The sequence below is a fragment of the Malurus melanocephalus genome, unplaced genomic scaffold, assembly GCF_030028575.1.
Source record: "Malurus melanocephalus ecotype Western Australia unplaced genomic scaffold, MMel_1.1 scaffold_433, whole genome shotgun sequence".
NCBI classification, from domain to species: domain Eukaryota; kingdom Metazoa; phylum Chordata; class Aves; order Passeriformes; family Maluridae; genus Malurus; species Malurus melanocephalus.
This window is the reverse complement of record NW_026623665.1, coordinates 452,053-471,431: the sequence shown is the minus strand read 5'-3', so window position 1 is coordinate 471,431 and position 19,379 is coordinate 452,053. Positions and strand designations below refer to the sequence as shown.

The 19,379-nt window shown below is 43.7% G+C and overlaps 1 protein-coding gene across 1 annotated transcript; it reads left to right on the top strand.

Moving 5' to 3' along the window:
* The first annotated feature begins 307 nt into the window (after positions 1-307).
* Positions 308-18,874, top strand: PPEF2 (protein phosphatase with EF-hand domain 2). The gene is made up of 17 exons (XM_057380034.1): positions 308-2,528; positions 6,055-6,239; positions 8,846-8,973; positions 9,511-9,568; positions 10,013-10,188; positions 11,166-11,280; positions 12,100-12,146; positions 12,551-12,717; positions 12,801-12,837; positions 12,924-13,073; positions 13,705-14,040; positions 14,771-14,956; positions 15,623-15,765; positions 16,268-16,374; positions 17,280-17,443; positions 17,998-18,085; positions 18,321-18,874. Exons 2-17 carry the CDS (start codon positions 6,179-6,181, stop codon positions 18,500-18,502), a joined length of 2,145 nt encoding a protein of 714 aa, XP_057236017.1. The 5' UTR covers positions 308-2,528; positions 6,055-6,178; the 3' UTR covers positions 18,503-18,874.
* The last annotated feature ends 505 nt before the right edge of the window (positions 18,875-19,379 follow it).

The following is a 19,379-nucleotide window of genomic DNA, read 5'->3' as shown; positions in this document are numbered from 1 at the left end:
TGTTTTGTCTTGCTTATTTTTCTAGTTGAACACACTGAGTAAGAAGCTGGAGCTGTTCAAGACTAACATGCTTTTAAAATCACTCCTGGAGCACTACAGTGGGTTTGGTTCATTAATAATGTGAACCTTTCAGCAAACAGTGATTTAACTCTTTGAAGTGTTATAGGTTCTTCTGTTAATGACCTGTAATGGAAGTTTGAAACGTATTGGAATTAGATGCTCGAGTAGATGTTGATGGGTAAAAATGGCTTCTGCTATTTTTGCTAAGAGTTGTGTAACTGCAGTGTATTTCTGTGCTGATTAATAAATACATTTTGTTATCTACATGGCCTGTGGATCTGAACATAAAAATATTCAGCTGATAGCTTGATTTATGGAGGCTTGTGGGGTCATGCTTTTCCCTTCTCTGTGAGGTGTTGTTGATCTTGGGCTTAGCAGGGCCAGATGCAGCAGTGAGCAGCATGCAGAGCTCTAAACTAAAATTATTTTATTAGAAATCAGGAGCCGGTATACAAAATGTGGTAATGCACTTTTGTGCTGGTAGATGGGAGAAGATTGAGTTGGGTAGCAGTGAGGTTAAAGAAGGGTTGTATTTGGTTTTCTGCATTCAGATCAAGTTGCYTGCAGTAAAAGTTAACATCTTGTTTTACAGTGCAGAGCAGTGGCTTTTCTGTCAGGTTGTGCTGTGTATTGAGTTTGGGCACTTAGGTTACTCAACAAATACAGAGGGATTTGAAGAGTCCAGACCAATGGATAGCTTGAAATAAAGCTGACAGGTGCCCTTCTTCACTGACAAAATGTCACCTTTGAGAAGGTGTGGCAGAGCACCATTTCTGGATCCATGCCATGCTGGCTGCAGTGAGTGTGCACTGTTATGCAAACTGCTCTGGGAGCACCTTCTGCAGCTTCTTTATCTCCTTGTGCTGAGTCTCATAACCCACTTACCTGCATCCTCTCCTCCTGCCTGGATCAATGTGCTGCAGGCTTTGCCTTGACCCAGTTTAGACAGAAAGGTACAGCAGTCAGATGCCAGAAGATACATTTGAAAAAGAGCTYCTGGAGGAGGATTTTCAAATGGTCACCATCTTTGAGATTCCAGAATGCCATTGCTTTAATTCACAGAGTAGGCACTGATTTGTGATACCACCAGTTTTTTTTAAGTAACAGCCACCCACAACARCAGGATCCTTACAGGTGTGGCTTTGTGTAGTCACCCTGACCTCTGCAGCATTAGGCTGATTATCCTCTGGCAGGGGTGTGCTCAGATGCTCACTGAATATAGAAATTCAACCAAATTTCTTTGTTTCCATGTGTACAAACAATCTGGAATGCACAAGTTGGTAGTATCTATCAATATTCTGGAAATGATTTGCTTCTGTTATTATGTTTGTGGCTTAGCAGCTGTTTGGGGTTATGAGGTTTAAACAAGCAAGGAATGTACATTTTTTCCCTTATAAATTACTTTTCTGAAAGCCTTGYATTTTCTGTGGTAACAAACACCTCAAGATGCTCCTTGTCAACAAATTCAAATCTTTCTCCCACCTTGAATGTATTTTTGGTAACTGAAATGATATATAACTTCCTGATCTTAGCTTGTCATTAAACTAAAACTATAAATACTAATGAAGTGGTGAATTTACAAATTACATAATTTAACCTGTGAATAGCTAAGGTAGTTGTGATACAAATTGAAATTGGATAAAAATGCARAGATGGGGTTGTCAATACTTTAAATAAAATCATCTTAATACTGAAAATATTAAAATGTAGCACTGGTTGCATTTTTTGGTAGGTTTGGGTGTTTTGTGGGTATTTTTGCCAAGAAAGGCTGGACCAGAAGATCCTGAAGGTATTTCTCCAGCTGTGTGATTTTATTGTCATCACCTGCTTTTTGTGTACACTTTTAAAAGACTGGAAAGTACAGTGATTTTTCTGCTTTAAGCCCTGCAATTGTGAAGTAATAAAACAGAAGTGAGGTAAGTGATCCTTGCTTTTTTTCACATCCCTTCCTTTCTCCACTAGAGATTCCCTAGCTACAAAGCCCCAAACATTTTTTTCAGCCCAACATAGATAAGGGGTGAAACCTTGAATTATTTTTCCCCCAGAAGTTTGTAGCTAGTGAAAGGCAGCTTGAAAATGTGCAAGAGCTGCCTCTTAGGATGAGAGAGGCCAACATGCTGTATTTCTTATTCATAATCCCTTCAGTAATCCTAATCCAGTTCAGATCTGGAGCCTTTATTAAGCATCACATGGTAGAGGATTCTTAAGGCTGCTCCTAACTGGGCAGTAAATAAAGGGTCTGCACCAGCTCTGGGCTGCACGTGCACAAACGCATGGTCTGTCCTGCTGCGTGCCCAAGATAACATCTTAATTGATTATTTGGATTCCTAGGAGGAGTTTTTGCATCTGCAAAATGAATCACATGAGATATCAKTGATCATTTGGGTACTGAATACAAGCAAAATTTATCCAGTGAAGAGCTTCTGTTGTGTTCATCTCAGTGAATCAGTACATTAGGACTTGGCAAGGTAAGTTGCCTTTTTATTTTTTTGCAACAGGGTTTTTGTATTCAGAAGTAGCTTATAGTTGGAGATCAAATAACCTTTTTGTATGSCAAGGTGTATAAAACAACATTTGGGAGTTTTGTATCTGAAATTATCATTTTTGGCCCTGCAATAACTGTGTGTGGGTGCACGTTTGAAATAGAATAAGCTTCATAATCTTGTTTRGAGGTATGAGTTGTGTTGTTGAGTSTGAGGTGCACGTGGGCTGTYTATCGGTATTTACTCTCGGGGGCAATGTAGGATCATTGCTTTCCCTAGTACTGGCTAGTGTATTCATTCTTGAAAGAAATACTTGGGTTTTTTTTTTAATTCATCTGTAGCATTTTAAATCTTGCTGTTTTTCTTTTAGCATAACCTAAAATTTGTTTCCCCCCTCCAATATCTCTTCTAGGCTTTTCCCTAATAAATTTTCTAGTCTGATATCTTCTTGTTGCCTTCCATATTCTGCTCATCTGTTCCCTCAGTTGCTGCACTGTCTATAAAACTGTCAGGTTAATGGCAATCTTCTTCATGATGCATCAAGTGTCACCTTTCGTAGGAGCAAGCTTCACATTAGCTGTGGTGTTTCTGGCAGGTCCTGTGGGTTGAGCACCAGATTCTGCATAGATTTTGATCACAGAGTGTGCAGGATTTGCTTCAGAATGCTGTCCCTTGCTTTGGTTTTGGAGAAGTTAAAATAATTAGGCTAAGCCAGGAAATTTACCTAGTCTTCGTTGTGTTTTGAGGTGATTTGTGCAAGGTTGCCTTGCCTGAMTTTTATGGGGTACTTGATGGCATTATTGCAGAAGTTTTCTGCTTGTGTTTGAAGAGCTGCAAGAAATGAGTTATTCAATGGCTCAGGAAGTGCATGGAGTCGGCTGTTAGGTGTTTTTCCTGTCTGGAGCATTACCTCTGGTGATCTGGKAATGTCCATCTTCTCTGTGTGTCTGTGGCCTTCTCCTGGGGCCCTGAACATTGGGTTCCACTGGTTGTCTGTGTCCATGTGGGGCTCTAGAGTCCATGGTTTTTTGGCTAGTGGTTTAATCCTGCCATGRTTTAAGTGTGTGCAGTGGCTTTTCTCACCTACCTTTACAGGATGAGAGTGTTTGCTGGCGGGTGCTCTGTGTCATGGCACCTACCAGGAACAGACTGCTGCGAAAAAGGCATGAGGAAAACCTGTTCCAGAGGTTCCTAATTGTACCAGAGAGAAGGTCAATAGCTCTGCAGSAGAGGAATGGTGACCATTAAAGCAAGATGAGGAAGGAGCAGTTGGTAGCTCACTGTTTCCTGCAACTATTATGTTTCTCACCTGGTTGTTTAATACAACCTGTTCCTGCAGTGATGCTGCTGGTCAGTCCATCCAATCTTTGAGGCTGTCTTTATGGGTCTCTGCTCTCCTTCTCTTTGTTAGGTACAAGAATTTAGGAAGGGATGTCACTGCAGGGTGGCTGAGGAAAGCTCGGAGGTGCTGAGCAGTTGGACTGGTTCCATWTCTTCCTCACTCCTTCCAGCATAGGAACAGGTTTGAGTCCAGATTTACTCCTGTGAGCTCCTTTGCTCAGGTTGTACCCCACACAAAAATCTGAGGGCAGCWAAGTGACCAAGTTCATGGCTTCAGGAACTACTTGGGAGGGACCTGTTGATAAGCTTGTTCATATGGTAAATAGGGCACACTAATACTATGCCATCCCACGCTATGGATGCCAGAAATCTGTTTAAAAAAGAACTGCCCAGATAATAAATGTCTGTTTGTTTTGCAGGGAGAGAAGGAAATAAAAGGAAAAAATTTGTTGCCAAATGTGACCTCAAATCCAAGGTCACATTTTATCCAAACAGGCAGATGGTTTTCTGAACACATCCTCAGCAAGYGAAGTACTAAACAATGTACTTGAGTGTTTGCTTCAAATTTGTTATTCATAGTTTTAGAAGTAACCTAGAAGTATTCTAGTTCCTGGATAAGGGGCCAGTGCAGAGCAAACCATTCCTCTCATTGCTTCACTGGATAGCTAAAATTTGCTGATATCCTCAGATCCATGCTATTAAAATGAAATTTCTTTTTGGATAGGCCAGATAGGAGTTATAAGTCKATGCTCAAAAGTTATGAGCTTGAAAAGTTCTTTTTCCCTGAATTGTGATTTGCGTGGTACAGGAGGTTACAAACAAGAGCCTTAAGTGCTGAGTTTTGTGTGCATTTGTCCCTTGGATCTGTTAATAATCTGAAAAGTTGTCAGAGTACCTGCATGATTTGAGCACCAAGACTGAGAAGTGATTTCAGGCTGTTTTTGACATTGATATGATGTTGTTAGAATAAAGCAAGAGTGTAGGTGTTTTGCTGAGAGCATTGTGGTGATCCTGTTGTGACACTCAGTTGTTGGGAGGATGCCATTGTRCAATTGGGAATCCTGGGCAAGGGGGACAGAGTTCCAACATTTCCTCTGCCTTGGGACCTCCCTCTGGTGCAGTGTTGCTGAGCAGGGCTGGCCTTCCTGAGCAAACAGGGAACGCTCACCTTACACAACACCAGACATGCTCCTTCAATTAGTGATTGTGGAGATCTGAGCTATTTTGAGAGAAAGACGTGGGTTAGGTGGAAAGAGATTGAAGGAGGCAAAAGCATTGCCGGAAGTGAGGAAAGGAGGAGGACATTTCCTTCTCTGGGGGAGAAGTGCCTCTGTAGTCACGCTGTCCCAACCCTTCAAAATCCTTTGAGCTRTCTTCTCCTGCAAACACCAGTCTTAACATTTTTACAGGTTTTTATTTCCTTCCCTCCATTTCTTAGCTTTCCTCTCTCTGAATTTCAGGTGAGAGAACTCAACAGCAATACAGCCTGGGGCTGCTTTGGCACTAGCTGTGACTGTTTTTTTTTTTTTTTTAGAGGAAAGTTTCCTGTGAAATTCTGGTTATTCTCTAAGTCAGAGTGTTCAGAGTTTGCCCAAATCTTACAATAGGATCTGTTTGCCCTGACCAGAGCTTCCCACAGCAATGACCTTACCAAAGTCTGGCTGTCCATCCTTTTATACTGGCAATTGATGGCATAATATGCTCCCACACTTGAGCAGATGCTTCAGATGGAGGAAAGCAGTGTTTAACAAAGCTGGTTATTTTCCTTGGATAGCTAATTGTTATTTTAGACTTAACTTCCTGCTACCTGTGGTACCACAAATAGAGTAATTACAGTGTGTGTTCATGCCTCACAGTGAGTTATCCTTCACAGAGGACTACATGCAAGAATAATTGTCTGCACATACTGCTTCTTAATGACATTTTTATTGTCCCTGATCAGTACTGAAGAGCTTTTTACTTGTTTGCCAAAAATGACAGTATCTATTTTTATGCAAGGAGCAAGAATGTTTAATTAATTCCTATTTACATAGCTCACTTGAAATTTGAAGCAGTGCGAGAGGAATCCTCATTTGATTGTCTGGAAGTAGCTGGAGAAATCTGATAGTCAAAATGTACATGGGCTCAAGATAGGATCATTGATATTAAGTGTTAATGTATTTAATTGTAGCTTTTTGGCGCTGTGGGACATGTTGCAACTGTTTGGATTCTGACCAAATGGTCTTCCCTGCATCTCTTTTGTGGTTTTGGTGATATTGGACCAGTCTGCAACGCTGGAGCATTGGYTGGAGAACATGGGATCTGGTAGTTCTATAAAGGTCAAGTACAAGGATTCCCTGCAGAAGTCTGAAAATGGTGAGTGATTCTTTGAAAAGTAATATTTTCTTATTTGTTCCTGCATGTACTGTTGGGAGATGGCACTGAATGCAAGAAGCCCTGTTCTTCACAGGGCTTGTGTTGCAGACCCTTCACCAGCCTCATTGCCCTTCTCTGGGCATCCCTTTCTTTGTTTGAATTGTGCAGTCATGACCATTGGCAGATCAGAAGAATAAGGAAAACTTTTTGCAAGCACTCAGAAAAGAAAATAGGGAAGGAAAGTGGGGATAAGGTTGTGACTCAGACTTTTCTATTTGTTACTGTACACTGTTGAAAAAAACACCTCTTATTTAAGTTAGACTTACCTGTCACCCATAGCATCAGAGATCCATGGATTTCCCCAACAAGTTCAGGGTTATTTGAAGATGATCAAGTGTAATATAATACTAGATGTTTACTTGAAACCTTTCGTTGCTTCTGATACCCCAGCAACCGTTTCCCACAGCAGTAAAACCCCTTTGAATTTCTTGCATTGGTTCTCCACACCCTTCAGATTTGCCATCTGCAGAGAGGCAGCTGCTTAGGACTTCCCACCCAAATGCTATGTGTCAGATATCTGTCCTATGCTCCCTGTACAAGGTCTGATGGCTGYTCCCAATGGAAAATGTAGGAGAAGAGCTGTTAAACTGGCTCTGCCTTTGAGTGAAGTTTGGTTTGAATGATGCTACTTATACCATGATATTTGGTTCATCATAAAATGTGCACAAAACTTGCTCTTCTTTGTTGAGTACTTTTTGCTTAAACTGATACAAACATGCCAGGTATAACTCACCCAGGCAAGATGCTAAATTAGAATATCTGGCTTTTTCAATTGCAGAGTCAGTCTCTGTAAAAGCAGTGTAAAAACCCTTGCATTGCCTATCTGGTGCTTAAATGCTGTGGGAGGTGGTATAGATGTTAACTGTGCACTTGATAACATGTCTTTCAGGGGTTTTATTTTTACYTTTTTAAAGAATTGGTTTTTCACTGGGATGTGTGGAGTCCTCACTAGGAATTTTTTCAAAGCCCATCAGATCAGTAAGCACTTGGTCAGCAAGAGAAAAGGCAAAAAATACAGAAGTTATTCTTGAATTAAGGCTTGCCAAATCTTACCTTSTTGCCTGTGACTTGGTGTCTCAGTTCCCTGCTGAACAGCAGCTGTAGATGTTGCTTTCTTATGCTCTGCAGTTTTCAGTGCTGAAACAGAACCGTAATTTATAAGGGTTATTATTTTTAATACCTAAGCCATTGAAAAATCACTGTTTCCTGCTGAAATACATGGAGGGTGGTTTATGTTATATAATTTATGCAAGCTTATTGATTTAATATGATCTCATTGTCTCTTGCCAACAAATAGCACCTTTTTTTGGAAGGGGTGGTGAATTTTCCTCTTTTTAATGAAGATTCTCTCACACCCACCTCCCATTGCTCTCCCTGTTTTTGGTGAATGTGGCAAGGGAATGTACCTTCTGCAGCAGGGCTAGTTCCCTAACTCTGCTGTTTCCCTTGGATTTTGAAGCTAGCCTGTGGATACAGCAATTATCCTTTCCTCCCTCAGCTAAAAATGACAGAGAAGCAATGTTAGAAGATGTTTTAAGCATAAGGCTCAAGGGCTGGGCTCCAGAAAGGAACAGGAAGGGACACAGCCTAAACTGAAGAGATGCCATGTAGCAGGGTTGATGCAAGAGGGGTCAAGGTAGCTAAGGTGATTGAGACATTCTAGAGGTACATAAAATTCTGTGGCAGCATTTGCAAAAGGATATGTTAAATTGCACCCATGTACTTTGCTTGAAATATGTACACATCCCAAGTGAAATAATCTGTAAAGGGAAGACACTAGAATTGGGAGAGTACAGAGACTGTATTTTCAAGATGCAAGGGCAGATAACCATAATTTGGTGGGAGGCACCTGGTGTCAGTGCTGCCTGTGGACTGAACCACAAACAGATACCTGGAAATTCTGGCGTTTTGTGCTTTCTGTCATTAAGTGGCTCAAGTTCTGCTTCCCTTTTTACAGTGTAGGTGTAATTTTGCCTTTATTTTATTGCAAGGTAATGGTATGTTGACATTTATGCTGCAATACAGTTCTTCTGAACTGCTTTCAGAACTGAAAAAGCTGAGGTTTTTGTCATAAACGAGAGAGAAAATCCCYGTGCTTTTAAGGTCCTAGAAGGGAACTTGGTTTCCTGTCTTGCCCCAACTCTTTGAGTGGCCTCAGTTAAACTTCTGGTTTCCTGAAGCCCCAGCACCTAGAAGTAGTAAGATGAACATAAAAATKATCAAGGTGGGTAGAAAGGGCAGATATTGTCTAAGAATACTGAACAACATGTTAGGACTTTWAGGCCCTAATAATCTGTTGTTAATGTCATGCTGAGGAGCCAGCAGCAATGGATAGAAGTGCTTCAGAGGTTTCTGGTCAGGCAGGGTCAGGTCTCTTGCAATATGGTGAAAAGATACAGACAGTTTTTTGCCCTTAGGCACGAGAGTACAATTCCTGAAAAGGWGAGGCTCCTCTTCAATTTTCAGGGCTGGGGAAGGAGCAATAGCAGGGTAGCTCAACTGCAGCCAGTGCAGCTATGCAACTTGGTTCTGTTCTTGTCCCCCAGCTTTCAAGGCAGCTGTCTTGATCCAGCAGTGGTATCGGCGCTACATGGCTCGTCTGGAAATGCGCCGCCGCTGCACCTGGAGAATCTTTCAATCCATCGAGTATGCCTGTGAGCAGGATCAGATCAAGGTATGSTGCCAAGGAAAGGAGCAGGTAGGAAAACACATGGGAAGGTGCTTTCTGTGCCAGGCTTGCTCAGTTCTGGCTCCTGGCTGCAAACTCTAAGTGCCTCAGTGGGCCAAGGACTGGGTTTCCTGCTTTTTTTAGTCTATTGATTCTCTGCCTCCTTGTGTTGCATAAAATACGCAATAATGAACCTCAAAAGAAATCCATAAGAGCCATATAACGAGTTTTTCTGGACCCTGCACAGAATAGGCAAGCCTAGTTGGCTTGTTATGCTTTAACTTTGGCTAAAATTCTCTTACGTGGCTGCCTTGCTCTTGAGGAGCAGAAGGGCTCATAGTGCACTCCTGCCTGCGGCTGAAGGTAAAGCTGCTGTTTTGACTTGATCTCAAGATAATCAAAACTTAAACTGGTACAAAGGGAGTTGCTGCACATACCAAACAGCATGGGAAGAGCAGACATAATACTTATAAAAATATCATAAGTTGCTACTCTGTTGAATTTCATTCTGGGGTGAATGATGGGCTCTCCCTCTTCTTGCAGCTTCACAACTTCTTCAGTTACCTCATGGACCAGTTCACACCAAGCAGCAGCAAAGAAAGTAAGTTTGTGTGCCATTTGTAGATACAGTACCAGTGCACTAAAGGCAGCACCCTGCATTATTCACTGCCCAGTGCTGGGCAATCTTCAGGATGGCCAATATGGCCAAAAGTCTCAAGAGCAATAGCATCAGCAGTAGGGAATGAATTGTCTGGAGACTCTCAGAGCTGCCAAGGGGGATGTGGGGCAATTCCTGCTCTTATGAGTTGGAAGAAGGCATAAAAGTTCAGTATGTTTTCATGGAATCACAGAATGATGTACACTGCACAGGAGTATTTGTCCCTGCAGCCCTTCCTCCGCTGCGAGTTCTGTAGCAGTCAAGCTGGGACCAAGCTTCAGTGGGTGCCATTGCTCCTGAGTTCTTTTTTTTTTGACTGTTTCTTCTTTTCTTCCCCCTTTTTTTTTTTTTTTTTCCCCAAATCAAATACACTTATCTGCTGTCCAGGGGATTTTATCAGTCGCATGTTCGTAAGTGGGGAAAGTTACAAAGAGGCAGAGCTGGAGAAATATTGTGACTATGAATCCATAGAGGTGCCAGAGTCCTACACCGGACCCCGTCTSTCTTTCCCACTCCTCCCTGATCATGCCACAGCCTTGCTGGAAGCATTCAAACAGAAACAAGTAAGGATCCCAGAAGGTACCACACTTTCCCCTTTTTTCACTTGTGTATGATAGATATTTTGGCCTTAGCCTTCCTAACAAGTTCAGTTGGCTGGACTCTAACAAGCTTGCTGGATGATAAACAAAGCGGAGTGGAAATCATATACTATTTCCTCCTGCCATAGAAGTGCTTTTCTTTCTGAAAATKCACTTCTGACAAAACTGATCACTTGACATCAGGGTGTACCTGTAGTAACCTGAATTTAATTTTTAAATGAAAAAATCAACAACAGCTCAAGTTGCAACTTGTCATCTACATTTTGGGGTCATATTTATCAGTTTGTAGACTAGTGTAGGATGGCCCAGAGGKAAACAGCCAGTTTACAATGTTTTGTATCATGCAACTTGGACTACTGCGAGGTTTTTGATGAGGAAGTTGAGTGCCACTTCAGCAGTAACAAAACAAGCCTTCGTACAACTGCAGTGTTCTGCCATCCCTCAGTTTATGTGCTGAACTGCAAAATAGACCAAAACAACCCTTGCTCCAAAGAAGACTTCTAAACCCAAGGTGTCTCACATCTTGACTGTATTAAATGTCTGTGCCCTGACTTTGAAGCTATGTATCASTGCAGTACACACAAACTCATAGCCTGGTTCAGTGTGGAAAAGCTAAGGAAGACGTAGAGGAGCAACTTCTTACCTGTGATATYGGGCTGGAATTTCTGCTGCTCCTGGAGGTGGTGTGGGCTGGAGGCTTTAGGGCTCCCTGGCCAGCCCTACTGGTGCTGAGGCAAGGCTGCTTTGGGCAMGTCACTTCCATTCTGCTCTTTTCCCAGTGTTTTCCTTGTCTGGTTTGTAAGCCCATAGGTCAGCACAGAGTGCCATCCCAGGGAGAGTTTCTGCCATCCAGACTGTCCTTGTGGGGTCTTTGCAGACAGAGTGGGGCTGCTCAGAGGCCTGTGATCTCCTGCTTTAATCCTTTCACTTTCTTCTGATAGTACCTCCACGCTCGCTATGTCTTACAACTCCTGCACGAGACCAGGAAGCACCTCAAGCAGTTGCCAAACATCAGCCATGTCTCCACTTGCTACAGCGAGGAGGTCACCGTGTGTGGTGCGTCCCTGGCAGGGTGGAATTCTCAGATGGGAGGGTGGGATGGAGGGAAAATGATAGTGAGATGCTCCACGGGGTACTCAACATGGAATACAAATATTGTCTGTGTCATGCGTTGAGAAGCAAGTGGGTCTGTCTGAAATACTCCGGTGGTCTTTTTTCTCTCACCCTGAACTTGGAGTAATTTTATTATACGACAGGAACAGCACCCAGTTGAGGACTGGTCTCAAAATTTTGTATTCTTGTGACCTGTTTTGTGCTCTGGCATTATTTAAACACTAAGATCCTGGAGCTGTTCTGGATGAGCAGCAGCACATGCATGCGGATCCAGAATGCTACTGCATCTTTTCCTCCTATAAGTAAATTTGAGACAAAGCCTTTTATTTTTGTCCTACTCTGACAAATGTTAACACGTTGAGCTATTTCTGAAAAACACATTTAGAGCAGACTTTTACATGCAGTCAGCTTCTGGAAAACAAACCTCTCTTCAATATCATGTTAAATGAGAATTAGACTTGCATTATTTTGAATGCAAAGCTTTCTCTCATGTAATGATTATCTTGTGCCATGTTGTAYCATTACAAAAGACAAATGAACAAAYGTTGAAATCAGTCCTYAGCAGAYGGTGTAASGTTTTTGCTGTCTTTCYCAGACTTSAGCTCAAGCCTTACATTGAGTCCTTTTCCTCTAGGCTTGCACTTCCCAAAGTATTTCAGGTTTCATTTATTTATAAAGGATAGAGGATTTGGGAAGTAATTAGTGGGTGTTTTTTTAAGTTCAACGTTAATGTATTGTGACTTGTCTCTTTGTGCCTGTTAGGAGACTTGCATGGCCAGCTGGATGACTTGTTCCTCATTTTTTACAAGGTAGGCACCAAATTTGGAGAGGAAGGCTGTCCAGGCCTTGCAGCGGGTATCCCATGGGTCATATTGAGAAGAGTTTGCAACATTGGGCCATTCATGTGCAATTCTCCAAGTCAATCTGATTGGCTTTACATGGCTTCACAAATCAAAAGCTTATGCCCTTGCTGACTTGGAAATCTGATATCCATGTCCATTTTACAAGTGYCACAGGGTATTTTTCTAGTGCTGATGCTAATTACAACCCTTCGTGACTGCCAGGTGTCACTACTCCAGGCCCACAGGATAAATATGAATGAGGGTCTGTTGTAACCTGAGACAGGAGAGAGATGGTGCAGCTGTTGGGGGAGGCACATGGGGACCATGGGGAGGTCTCTCTGGTAACATCTGCCTGTTCCTTKCTTTTCCAGAATGGCCTTCCTTCCCCTTCCAAGTCCTACGTGTTCAACGGGGACTTTGTAGACAGAGGCAAGCAGTCCCTCGAGATCCTKATTATCCTCTTTACCTTCCTCCTGATCTATCCCAAGGAGGTTCATCTCAACCGYGGCAACCACGAGGATCACATGGTGAATTTACGGTACGGCTTCTGTGTGGGGCTGAGCACAATGTTGAGGGTGTTGTGCACAATCCCACTGAGCTTCCTTTCTCCTGTTCCTTTAGCTATGGTTTCACCAAGGAGGTRATGCAGAAATACATGGTAAGCCTATGTTTGTGTTTCCTCTACCATATGAGACATGCATTTAGAAGACTGGATGCTTCATATTCTCTGCCCTGTCCTCTTAGGTGCATGGGAAAAAAATCTTGAGGATGTTCCAGAATGTCTTCTGCTGGCTGCCCCTGGCCACCCTGATTGATCAGAAAGTTCTTGTTATTCATGGAGGCATYTCTGACACCACTGACCTGGACATGCTTGAGAAAATTCAAAGGGACAAAGTAYGTTTTATATCCYAGTTACTGCAAGAGATGYGTTGTTSATTTTTGGTGAGGAGCTCATTTCTRCATGTCAGCTTAGCTGTTGACAAATCTGACAAATGTGTGTTTAAGTGCAGGCTTTGGTTTGACCATGTGTGTGTATGAGCTGTGAAGGGATGAAGCACTGCTCGTTTCTGGAACTCATGCTGGTCCTGAAGTAAAAACGCAGTGATGATGAGACCTTGTCCCACAGCTACTAAGCTTGTTTTTACCCCTTAGATTTCCAGAAGGATTTTGATAAATCATTTAACTTCTCTGCCTCACTCTCTAGTTGGGAAATGCTACTTTGCTTCTCCAAATGTAAYGATAACTTTTGCATTAGTTGTTAATGCTTCCTTTGCTCTCCTGCATAGTTCCCATTGCAGATTCAATCTGTCTGCATGAAGTCAGTGAGCAATAAYGTGATGTGATGGATGTGGGGCCCGGCTGTAAACCTAGGATGGCACTAATAATCCCCTGCAGTTAATCAACAGTTGATGSCAGAAGGGAGCTGGAGCTTGGATCAGTTGAAGTCTGTTAATTGAAGATGTAGAGCTGGAGATCTGGGTTTTCATGCCATGTTAATCAGCTCCTTTTCTCTCCTATCTTTCAGTTTGTTTCCGTATTAAGGATGAAGAAAAGAAAGGAGTTGAGTAGAAAACCAGAATTACGGGCCCTAAATGGGGAGAGCAAATCAGAGACTGATGCAGCAGGGAATGAGGCAGCTGCCAGGTTATCTCTGCAGCCCCAGTCAGCCCAAGCTCCTAGCACAGCCAACAGGCTGGAGTTCTCCAGGTGGATCCGGCAAACGGTGCAGGAGCAAATTGACWCGTGCCGCCGGCTGGTGGACATCAGTGAGTCAGAGCCAGAGGAGCTCACCTATTCCAGCATGGTCTCCTTGAAGGATGCAGATGAGCCGTGCTGGACGCGCCAGGAGGAGTGGAAGCAGGTGAGGAGTCTAAGTTGGGTCCTGAGCTTCGTGTGCTGTGGGTGCTTTCTGCAGCAGCTGATCCTTCAGTGCTAGGTGGCCAGGAAGGGTGGATCTGTGGAGCCTTGTAGAGGTTTTGTCAGGTACCTGCGCTACCTCCTGGGAGGAGCGGCCCTGGGGATTTGCTTTCCTTTCTTTTCCAGCCTGTCTCTTCTGTGCACTCTGAAAGCATGGTTACTTAGTTCACACTAWATATGACCTTTCAGTGCTGCACACCTTATCGCTATAGAGCTATATATTGAGGTCAGGGTTAAAGAGATTAAACTTTAATCCAAACACTGATTACTGAGTCAGCATTTGTATTTCTGGAGGCTGCAGAATGTCCTGGCTGGAGAACAAAGGAGTTTAATACTAAGCCTGCTAATGCTCTCAGGATCTGCTGGTTGTTCTTGCCTGGGACTTGTGTTTTGKGATGGAGGAGGACAGGCAAGAGTCTTGGACATAGTAATGTAGCAAAGGCAAAGCTTGGATCAGGCCTGATGGATGCACATCCCTCTTTCCCCAGGCACTTGGGGTATGCCTCTAGCTCCAGACCAACTATATTATCACTTCTGAGGTGGCCCAGGTCTGTGACAGTCTTTAGCTGGAATGCAGGAAATCTGTTCCCCTGCACTGTGGTTATAGCAGGAGTCTAGGGAGGGATTCAGAGACTGAGCAGTACTTGCTTAGTGAACTTATCCAATGCTTTCAGGTTTTGGACATCCTCTGGAGTGACCCCATGCCTCAGGAGGGCTGCAGAGAAAATAAAGTGCGAGGTGGTGGCTGCTACTTTGGGCCTGATGTGACAGAGAAGTTCCTTGAGAAGTACAACTTRCAGTTCCTGATCCGCTCTCATGAGTGCAAGCAAGAGGGTTATGAGTTCTGTCACAACCGCAAGGTCAGCTGAGGATGGTGTGAAGGATACTTGGGTTTCCATCCTGCCAGGGTGGGGCTTCTGGGGGGTGGCTTGATTCAGTTCTGCATTTCTTCCAGTAGGAATTTAAACACTGAAAAAATCCTTGAACAGCCTCATTGGGAGTTACTGAAGTGTGTTTCCAGATGAGGTCTTAGGTCAGGGCAATCTGGAGCTGCCTGCTCTGTTGGGGACATGGCTGTGCAGGCAGTGTCCTTGTGTGTAGTGGTTGAGATAAGATCTGAACCCACTTGTGCCATGGCCCCCACATAATGCAGCTGTTCCTGTAGATGAGCTTCAAMAGGGTGTTACTAAGCTGATGCAGCTGATTTCTGTTCTCAGAATATTCCATCAGGTCAATATTTTTGTCAGGACAGTCTAACTCAGGAGAGCACATTTGCTGGGAGAGAGAGCACAGGGAAATTGCAGAAGCCAAGAATGTGGCCAGGTTGAGGTATGACCAGGGCCTCCCAGAAGTAACACACTTGCAAGGCTTCCAGGCCAGCTGCCACTTCACCCTCCCTCTTCTGCATAAAACATAGTGCTTTACAATCTGTGTATTCTGGAGGGGATTGGGTATGTTCTTGACACATACATATGTATTATAGGATGTATGTACTGACTGTGTAAATGCCTCTTTTTTGGGACTAGGTGCTGACCATCTTTTCAGCCTCCAACTACTATGAGATTGGCAGCAACAGGGGAGCCTATGTGAAGCTGGGACCAGACCTCGTCCCCCACTTCGTTCAGTACCAAGCAAACAAGACAGCCCATACGCTCACTATGACCCAAAGGCAAGGCATTCCAGTTGTTCTGTATTCATCAAGTCAAAATTCCCTAGGAGAAGACTTTGCCAGCTTTTCTAAAAATTTTACATGGGAGATGAACTTTCACAAACTGATTTTCTAATATTAGCCCTGAATAGGGGTTCAAGCTTTATACTTGAAGTTCCTCAGGCAGGCTCAAGGGTTGACAAGGGAATGTTACAAAATCCAAAGGGGATTTTTTTACAGGTTGATTTTTCCCCTTTTCTTTTCAATGTCAGGTTTTAACTTTTGACCTTCTGCTTTGTTACTTCACAAATGACTGCAGGACTCATGGCATCAGCTGCAGGGAACCATGCCCTAGGCATGCAGTGCCTTGGCATGGGTACTAAGATGCTGTAGCTGTGCAGAGCAGTTGTTTGAGGGTCTAAGCAATCCATGGACAAACCAGACAGAGGACTGAATAGGTGCAGTTTTTGTTGTCATTTCTGGCAAATCTTTAAGGTGCTTCTCTCTGTTCTGCATCCTCCAGAATCAGCAGAGTAGAGGAGTCAGCCTTTCGAGCCTTGCGGGAAAAGCTATTTGCTCACACCTCAGCCCTCATCAGTGCCTTCAAGGCCTACGACGGGGACAATACAGGTAACTCAAGAGCTGAGGGACACGCAGGTTAATTCTCTGGGTTGAAGTCACTCAGCTGAGTTTGTGGCTGGTTTGCAGAATCCTCAATGACACTTGTCACCAACTGTTCTGGGCGTGTGCTGGATCAGTCCTTGCCAGAGGTCATCTGCAGTTACTCAGTGTCTCTGTGAATGCCTCTGAGTGACACCATAAAGAGCAGGTGCTGGAAAAGCAGGAGGTCTTTACCCTACTGTATAAAAATTGAGACTGGTACTAGAACTCTTTGCAGCAGGAGTACTGGTGAAACATTGAAAAAGATGACCGGGAGCATGTGTCACGTTACTTGAGAAGGGCTGGGTGGTCTCTAGCGCCCTTCATCCCTGGAGTCTAAAATCAGTGAGGGATGTCCTCCATGGCAGTTACCTCTGTCAGAGCCTTAAGGAAGGAACTGTGCAAGTTCTTCGTTCTCTGGCTGACAGGAGTGCTATGTTGGTGCAATGACTGAGGTGTGGCTCAGATCTGTCCATTGGTGTGCTGGGGGAGCAAAGTGACATGGTGGCTCACAGAATTGCTTGTGGGGGCAACTGCTTATTTGCTTTCTTCACTGGCAGCAAAACTGTTCACAGGAATCCAGCTCAGTTGTTAMAACAGCTGCTAAAATGGGCAGTAAGCTGCAAATTTCTCATGAAATATCCGATGTGTCTTGTCTGTGTTCAGACATTGGCAGTTTCATAGCATTGATTTGTTGCAATGATTAAAAGCTTACTGAGGCTTKRGRGTGAGGTGTGCTTGTGCTTGCAGTRCAAAATAATGCTGYGCTGTCASCAGCWCCTGGAYTGGGTATGTGTCACTGTTTTAGGCTTTTTCTTTGCCTTCACATGCTTTCTTCTACCTGTGTCCCACAACTGTCTCCCCTTTCCCTACAGGAAAGATCACACTGAGCAACTGGGCAACAGCAATGGAGTCAGTGCTGCGGCTGGGATTGCCCTGGCGAATGCTGAGGCCACAGCTGGTGCGCAGGACTGAGGACGGCATGCTGGAATATAAATCCTGGCTGGATGACCTGGCCATGGAGCAGAGAAGCCAAGAGGTAAGCACTCACCCCTTCCATCAAAGCATGAGGTGAAGCAGCTGCTTGCTGGATCTCCTGCATTTGCAAATCAAGTATAGTACAAAATAACAGTGGATGGCTCCTGCATATTCCAAAACAACACTAAAATTGATAGGAAGTCTTGCCTGAGCTCAAATAGTCTTGAGGCATCCAGCCCATTTTAGAAATAAATGATTGATGTRAAATCAAAACTTAAAAGTAGTTTGGATGCAGGCTTTTGAATAGGAAAAGTGTATTCCACTCTCCAAGTAGCAGTCTGTTAATTACACCCAGCAAATGCAGCTCTGCAGTGGTTATAAAATGCAGCCTGGGTCACTATTAGCCTAGAAAAGGGAAGCCCAGCTATTGGGAAGGGACAGATTGCTGATGATCTGTTCTGCAGTTGCAYAGAGGGTCCAGTCATCACACACCTATTTGATAAGGCACTGCTGGCACATTCTTGTGAGCGAAAACTAATCTTATTTATGGCGACATCTGTAGTACTGACTCTGCAGAGGTGTCAGAAGGATAAGAAGTGTGATCATGTCTTTCAGCGCATCCAGTCGAGCTTGCTGGAAGTCATTTATCGAAACAAATCCAACTTGGAGACAATATTCAGGATCATAGACAAAGACCATTCAGGTAAGCAAGTGTGCAGGCAGTGTTGAGTACTGCCTCATGTTCCCTTCTGCTTTGGAGCCTCCTTGAGTACGTACAAAGGTGTTTTTATTTAACTGTTAAAGCCTTGGGTCCTCCCGCTCCCTCCCAAGCTTCTGAAATGTCCGGTTGTACTATGTCTCTTTGCTGCTTTAAGTGGTGCTTTAGCTGGTGTTCTCTATGTTAGATGTAGTTACAGCATGTAAATGCTCCTCCACAGGTCTCATCTCCTTTGAGGAATTCCAGCAAACCTGGAAACTGTTCAGCTCCCACATGAACATTGAACTCACGGATGATGGCATTAATGACTTGGTCCGCAGCATTGATTTCAACAAAGATGGGAACATTGACTTCAACGAGTTCCTGGAAGCCTTCCGCCTCGTCAAACAGTGCCCATCCTGAGAACCTGCACAGGGTTGCCATATCTGATGCCTTGATTTCTGCRAAGCCAGGACTGCCTGACCTAACATAGAGCGTGCCTGCAAATGCCAAGCAGGGGAAGGGAAGGCAGGTACCCAAAACAGACATGACTGTCTGCAACAGCTGTGACCCATCTGGGGAAGGTAACAGCTAAAATACATGAACTACGCTTCAATTCTGACCATATTTTAAAGAAGCTGTATTTTAAGTAGAATTTCCTGCTCAAAGGRAAGATACAACTTTGCTTCTCTTGTCAGTGTGATGAAATGTTACAGCTATATTCATGAGCAGTAAAGTGGAAGCAGAGATATTACTTGTGGGCAATGTTTTAACTAAGTAGMACATGTTTGATAACAGCTTTCCTTTTAATAAACTATTTTTGTAGATTGCTGTTTCTTGGCTGTTCATTCTTCTCTAGTCAGCTCAGTGAGCAGCAGTGCTGTTCCAGTGATGTCACCTACTTCCCTGCTGGTGTTCCTCTGCTGTGGTAAGCTTGTTCTGGAAGTCTGGAGCTACTAAGTGTATGTAGTAGAGCAGTATGTTGAAAACAAAATACCTCAAACATGCAATAGTGTCTCTAGCAGGGGGACTTGTTTAAGAAATCTATTGAGACAAGTTCATTTTCAAAGTCCAGGAAAGCAGATCAAGCTCCTGCTAAGGAGCCTATGTTGCATGTTCAAATAATTTTCAAAGCAGGGTACGAGTGCAGCTTACTAAGTGAAGTGGGGTGTGAAAAGTTTGCACAACAAGAAACAATGTATTTCTCAAATAYCTGCAGTACAGTCTAGGMGGGGTCCCGTGGCAGAAGACTTCASTTAAGACTGCTACCCCAGCTCCCRAAAGAGAATTTTAGTCTCAC